Source organism: Molothrus ater, chromosome 5 (assembly GCF_012460135.2).
Source record: "Molothrus ater isolate BHLD 08-10-18 breed brown headed cowbird chromosome 5, BPBGC_Mater_1.1, whole genome shotgun sequence".
Taxonomy (NCBI): domain Eukaryota; kingdom Metazoa; phylum Chordata; class Aves; order Passeriformes; family Icteridae; genus Molothrus; species Molothrus ater.
The window spans coordinates 59272739-59280029 of NC_050482.2; the positions used below are offsets into that span (position 1 = coordinate 59272739).

The following is a 7291-nucleotide window of genomic DNA, read 5'->3' on the forward strand; positions in this document are numbered from 1 at the left end:
AAGTTTACTGTAAAAAATATTTAAAATTGAATTATTGCATATAATAGTTCCATTATTATATGGATTTAGTTAACATTTCAGCCTCTTCTGTTGTAGCATCTAAAAGTTTAGGGTACAATGAGAGTGCTGTGGGCAGGCAGTGGTTTGGGAAGTATTGTTGAGTGAAAAGCACAGAACAACAGGGTGCAACAGCAACTTAAAAAACTTAAAAACTTTTAAAAACCTTGAAAAAATAGCACTAGAGTTACCTGAAATGAAACTAATTATAACAGGTAAAGGTAAGATTGACAAGCAGCTGCAGCAGCAGGAATCCTCGGTTTTTTGTGGCCACACATAAAACAGTGTTGATATTAATACAAGTAAAACAGACAGTGAAAAGCAAACAATTTCCAGATCAAGAAAAACTGAAACAGCTACAGGTGGTTTCAAGAAAAACACTGAGCACTTTTTCTTTTATTACTGTGCTGCAATATACAGTATATTTGAAGTATAGAAATTCAAAACCAGTACAACTTCAAAGACCCAAGTGCATTCCCAGGGTGGAGTCCACAATTTCACAGCGTGTTTCCTGTGCCCCACACACAGCCCACATGCCAAGCCTTCTCCAGCCATTCCCCAGCATTTCCAGAGCAGTCAGTTACACTGTTCAAGCAGCACTATTTCTTCTTGAGAGCTCTCTTTCCTTCCCCCTTCTTTGGTTTTTCCTTCCCACGGAGCTTTTTCAATCGCCTCATCTCCTCCTTGAAGTCCTGATGCTCATCCCTAGGTGAGGAAGAAGGAATAAAGTTTACTCTTTTTCTTGGGATCCAGAGATACCAATAGTTCTTTGAACTATATCCTAATTAAAAAAAAAAAAAAAAAAAAACAACCCCAAAAAAACCAAACAAAAATCAAAACTTTTTAAACCATGAAGTCCATACTGAAGCTTGCTGCAATGTTACTGCTGGCAGTATCACTGACAGATTTCCTCTGATTCTTTCAGAACTAACAGGGTTGTCCTTTTCAGCCACAAAGGATGTGTGCACATGTGTATTATTTCAATTGCATTTTTTGATTCCCTTTGCTTAAATGAGCAGTAAAATGCAAAAATCATCAAGAGACAAGAGTAAGATTTTCCCCCTTGTTATCCAGCCCAGCAGTGCAGCCAGAGCAGACTGTGTTCCTGTGTTCAGGTGATTAGCTCCTAGGGAAACAGGGCCATGCCGAGCAGTAATTACAGCACATGGCACTGCTCTCAGGTGACTTCAGGAATGAGTTATGAAGATGGCATCAGTACTGGGGGAATCTTAATAAGAGAGTAAAATAGGAAGGAGGATGAAGGGGCTGGCAGGGATAATTAATCCTCAATCGCTTTCTAATAAATTCTATTAATCTGTCCCTGTATTTTTTTAGTGCCAAGTGATTTTCAAAAGTCATAACTGCATTCTATGTGGCCTAAGATTGCTGCACTGCTATTTTTAAACACAACTTCTCTAAATAGAAACAAAAAGCTTGTGATTTATTACCAGCCCCATCAGTCTATGATTCTTCATTACACTATTTTTTTTTTTCTTCTACCAACTCTCTGTATACAGCTACAGAAGGAACTTAATAGGGGAAGGAGAAGAGTAAAGAACATTAGCATCACATTGAGGCTTTCTGTGTAAGCAGCCAGTCGAGGAAGTGTTGGCACACCTACCTAAAGCAAGAGCATCCAGGATGCAATCCTTGATGGTTAGTATTGTCATACTAGCAACAAGTAATCTGTTTTGACTATACAGGGTTTGCAGCCTCACTTTTAAAGATTTTTTTAGAGCTACCTGATTGAAGTGAAAGAACTGCATTTGACTCCTGCTGACGTTCTTCAGCAGTACAATTCTCCCTGATACAGACTGTGTGAGTTAATTTAGAAATTAGACAACTGGTTTGGATGAAGTGGGAATTAACAAGACTATTTAAATCTCATTTGAATTTAACTTAATTTATTTTGAAGAATAAAAAGGCCCTCTGGCCTAACAGAGACTTTCTGTCTCTTCTAAAGTTCACTTATTAGCGGTTGAATGACAGAAATACATGGTAAGTCTGGTGTTAACATCACCTCTTTGTATCACATTCATTTGCCATATTCAGAACTACAGATGCATCTCTTGTCTATCAGAAAGGTTTCTTTTCTCCCCCACAAAGCAAAAGCAGGAATCATTTCTTAGGTAAATGCTTGCACAACTAAACCTGCAGTCTTTCTCACGAAAGGTTCCAATTATGATAAAAGTTAGACAGCAGTCACTTTTGTTCTCCTTGCCCTAAGTGCCAACAATCAAGTGCCTACTTCCATATGCACCATATTCAGAAGGGAACACTTCCCTTGGGGAAAACTGTCGCTGTGTCCTCTTTGTGACCGTCCGGTCACTGCCCAGCTAGCCCAACGCGTTTTTATTACCTTTGTTCCCTTTCTGTCATGATTTGATCTGTGTACCCCCATTCTCCCCAGGTCACTGCCTGGCCAGCCCTAATGTGTTTTTATTGCCTTTGTTCCCTTTCTGTCATGATCTGATCTGTGTACCCCCATTCTCCCCAGGTCACTGCCTGGCCAGCCCCAACATGTTTTTATTACCTTTATTCCCTTTCTGTCATGATTTGATCTGTGTACCCCCATCCTCCCCAAACAGCTTGTCCCAAGTTGCTTCCCTCCTCCCCCATGTCAATCCTCTAATTTCCGCTGATTCATTCCCCAGTCTCCTCCCTGGACCCCTGTCAATCACTTGGCCTCCCATACCCTCTTTCTAGAACCTTCCAGCAGGGGCATCGAGTGATCGGTCGGAGGTCGGGGCCCTCCCTCAAAATTTTCCCCAATTCATTCCCCTTCCTCCATGTCTATCTCCCTGGTTTCCACACCCCAAGTTCTCCCCACTGGTTGTTCTGTGAATCCCTCCCTTGTTTCCACCCCTCTGGGTGAAACAACTGGAAGGAGACTCTCACCCACCCCCTTCCCATCTCCAAGCTGCTCCCACCCTCCAAGCACCTGTAGAGCCCAAAGTAGCGGAGTTTCTTCATGAGGGCGTAGTAGGTGTTGTGAGGGGGGTACCAGTTGTGCACCTCGTCCCTCTTGGCCAGGGGCTGCTCGCTGAACAGCTTCACCACCTTCATGGATTTGGAGTCCGTGGGCCTGACCACGTCGCCGAATATCTGGGCACTGAGGCGGGCCATGCGGAGGGCGTAGCTGGAAACGTTGGACATCTCCCCAGGAGCAGTGGGCACACACAGACAGATGGAGCTTCCTGCAAAAGCAAACAGCAACAGCTCTTCACCCAGCTCACCAGCTACCCCAGAATTAGGGCAAACAAAGGAATGTATCACACACTGAGCACTCATCTGACATCACACATTCCTTGCATAAAATCAGTCTAATACTTCAGCATGTAATCCTGCTGATAAAGAACATCTACATGAATTCATGCCACAGACATTTTTAATGAAAAATCCTTTCCTTAGGATTTTTTTCTCCTGAGAAGCTGAGAGGCCTCAGGAACAAAATGTAGACAATGGTTATCTGCTGCTGTGGAATGCAACAGGTGGATCTGTGATTGGTCTCATGTGGTTGTTTCTAATTAATGGCCAATCACAGCCAGCTGTCTGGACTGTCTCGGTCAGTCACAAGCCTTTGTTATCATTCTTTTCTATTCTTAGCTAGCCTGTCTGATGAAATCCTTTCTTCTATTCTTTTAGTAGAGTTTTAATATAATATATATAATGAAATAATAAATCAAGCCTTCTGAAACATGGAGTCAACATTCTCATCTCTTCCCTCATCCTAAGACCCCTGCGAACACCACCACAAATTCAGGGACAATTCCCAGCCTACAGACAGCACTACCAACTATAGAAGTGCACTGCACTACAATTTACCATGGCTAGCATGGTTTATTAGCAGAACTCAGCTTGCTCAAGACAACCCTTAAACTCCATCCACTGGAACAATTACAGTGTGAGCTCTGCCAAAAATTGCACCCGTGTGATACCACTGACTGCTGCACAAGCACAGGGTAAGGCACCACTTGAACATACAGAGAAAATGACCTGGGAAGTTTTTCCTCATGGAAGTTTCTCACCCTATTTAAAACATTGTTAGAATCCATGGAACAATGGGCTATAAACAAATCATGTTTCTCTATATGAATCACACAGATCTTTCCCATGTAAATTCCCTTCTCTTGATCATCTCCATCAGCTTTTTCTCCATTCTCTTTTCAGTCTCTCATGATACCTATTCTTTTCAAGAGGAAAACAGTAGTTTTCCCATGCCAGATTCTTTTTTCCAAGAAAATCAATCAGCAGCTTCCCATTCTCTTTTAGTCATCTCTCATCTAAAAACTTTCTGCAACAAAAGTGCCCCAAAGACAAAACCATAGTTAATTAGGCCACCAGACAACATCCACTCTGCTAAAGTAGCATGAGAAGGGTTTTCTCTCAGCTTTTCTGACCCTCCCCATTTTAAGTCTTCTTTACTCTTTCTTTGCAGAATGGTTGTAGTAGACAAGAATAGGAATCCCATAATCCTGTATCTGAAGTAGTATCTTGTCTGTACTTTGCCTTTTTGAATGACTGATAACATAAGTCTTCAGACAAATTCAAGAGCATGACACTGAAGTCAAAGTTTAAAAATTTTGTTTTAAAAAGTATTGCACAGCTGATTGCAGAATGAGCAGAACAAATTAAAGACCATGGATAAGAGCAATCATCAGGACAGTGCTAAGTCCACTTCAGTATAATTACACAGAGCCTGTTGTTTAATAACACAAATTTGGAGTATTCATAACCTCACATACATATATCTGCTCATTGGAGGATCTGCTTTGATTTACTCCTGTTAGCAGAGTGCTCTAAAGGAAGCAGGAAAAAAATCAAGCATGAAAATAATACAAGTAATTTTGAGACAAGAGAATAATGGTGAAAGTAACAAAAGGGAAGGCAAAGCATCAGAGACCTCAAGCCAAAGCAGTAGGCCTAGTGTGAGAATACAGAAACTCTTAAATGATTGCAGGGCAGCACTTCAACATGAGCATCTCTTACAGGGGGAAATAATCACTAAATTTTGCTAAAACATCTCTTTCAGAACAGCCAGCTCTAATTCCTGCATTCAGAGACAAAGAAACAAGTTTCCCCCCAAACTCTTCATCACAGGACTCCAAAAGTCTGTCTTTATCACCAGACTCAAACACACAACTTGCTTAATCTCTACTTACTGCAGCTTTAAAATGAAAATACCTTTAGCTCCTGAACAATGCAAACCTGTGGTGTGAGGAACCTGATTTCACTCCTGACTCGCTAAAGAATTGCAACAGCCCAAGCTGAGGCTGGAGACCTCCATTAATGCTTGCCCGACTAAGAACGCTTGGGAGAGAAGCAAAGCAAATGCTGCAGACTCCCAAAGCTATTCAAAGCCTGTTCTAGGGTGATTCTGTGAGATGTTACATCTGTGAGACGAAAGAATACTTTCGTTATGGTCACTTCCAGCAATGACATCTCCAGGATCGCCCACTCGGAGCCGGCACACGTAAAGCAAACCCAGCGCTCCGTGCTGCCGCTCCACTGCTCCCGGCTCCCTGCTCCCGCCCTGGGCTGGCTCATTCTTTATTCCCGATCCACCCGCTTGATTCGGAGCGCTCTCTTCTCACTGGGAACATGCCAGGAGAGCGCCCATTCCCCCAGGAGCACGGGGGGAAGACCAGGCCGCCACGGAGCTCAACCCGCGGCGGGCGCGGCTCCGCCTCAGGCCGGGCCGGCCCCGCTTCCCTGAGGCACGGGAGCGCCGGGACGCGGCCAAGGGCTGCGGCTCCCGGGGACACGGCCCCGCCCGGCAGCCCGGAGCCCGGCAGCCCGGAGCCCAGAGCCTGGCACCTCCGTTCGGCCCCGTTCAGCCCCGCTCACCCCGCGCTGGGCCGCGGCCGGAGGAGCGGCGGCGCTGCCGGAGCGGAGGTGGCGCACACGGGTGACGCGAGGGGCGGGACGGGCGGCCCAGGGAGGGACCTTCCTCCTCCTCCTCCTCCTCTCCTCCCTCTGCTGTTCGTCCTCCTTCTCCGCCCTCCTTGGAGCTCGTCAGGTGCTGTCCCCGCGGTCATGGAGCCGCGGAATCACAGAATAGCCTGAGCTGGAAGTGACCCTCAAGGGTCACACCACGAGAGGCCCACACCCTCTTGCGCCAAGAACAAAACCTTTTCGTTGTGACTCCTTTTCTTTCATTTGTTTCCCTCCCTATTGTAAGCAGCTTTGCAGTTATATGCATAAATCTAATAAGGAAATGAGAAAAGTGGTTATCCTCGTGAAAAATGCGTATTTTACGATTGGCTTTAAGCAAATATTAAAATGAATATTATATGTGTTGTGTTAGAAAGTAGTGCTGTATTAATTCTCTTAAGTAGTGTGTTAAATATAGTTTTGGGTTATGACATAATGTTAAAATAGAAACTATGCTATGTAGGATACAGTTTTTAAAGAAAGGACTCGCAGCAAGATAGCAGCCACAGGACACCTAAATCTTTCAGAGAAAAAGAATTTATTGCCCTCTTACCAGAAGAAATGAACTTCTTCCCGCCTCGAAGGCACTGTCAGGATTCAGAGGAAGAAGTTGAGGATGACCAGACAGAATCCTGTGTTTGAATGGAATTTATGCATCATGTATGAGGTGTATGAATATGCAACAGGCTGTTGTTTTTAAGGGTTAATCCTCTGTTAACGTGGGTCCTTTTTCGGGCTCGTGCTGCCCAGAAAAATGTACCTGGACATCCGTAACTCTTTGTTTTTATTGTCTCATATTGTCCTAATTCAAATTGTCCAAATTATTATTACTCTAATTGTATTACTATTTTTATAACCGTTTTATTACTATTAAACTTTTAAAATTTTAAAAACAAGTGATTGGCGTTTTTCACATCCTCATTAAAAGGATGACAAGTCTACATAGAGCCTTATTCTTTGGTTTTGCCAGGGAAGGGTGGTGTGAGATGTCCACACTGACATGTCCAGTCAGCAGCCTCACTCCATGAGAACATGTGCTCAGGTTAATAAAACCAAGCTGGCTTTACTCTTGGGAGAAGGCATGAGTTTACATGAAGAGCTGGAAGGCAGGTGTCTTCACTCTTGACCAGGCTGCAAACTGGGATTAATGTCAAAATTTCGTTTTACTGAAAAGCGATGAAAGGGAGAGTTCGGGAGCCACAAATGTTTGTCATTCACTGTGTTTCCAAACCACTTTGAGAGATTGTGTCTCTACTCCAAATTCAGGGCTCCTGTGCTCCTTGTCAGTCCTTACTCTCAT

The 7291-nt window shown here is 43.8% G+C and overlaps 1 protein-coding gene across 1 annotated transcript; it reads right to left on the minus strand.

The window, feature by feature from the left end:
- Positions 1-423: 423 nt before the first annotated feature.
- On the minus strand, positions 424-5969 carry MRPS33 (mitochondrial ribosomal protein S33). The gene is made up of 3 exons (XM_036405070.2): positions 5905-5969; positions 2999-3254; positions 424-762 (listed from the first exon to the last, which is right to left on the minus strand). The coding sequence occupies exons 2-3, from the start codon at positions 3211-3213 to the stop codon at positions 657-659; spliced, it is 321 nt and encodes a 106-aa protein (XP_036260963.1). The 5' UTR covers positions 3214-3254; positions 5905-5969; the 3' UTR covers positions 424-656.
- Between the last annotated feature and the right edge of the window lie 1322 nt (positions 5970-7291).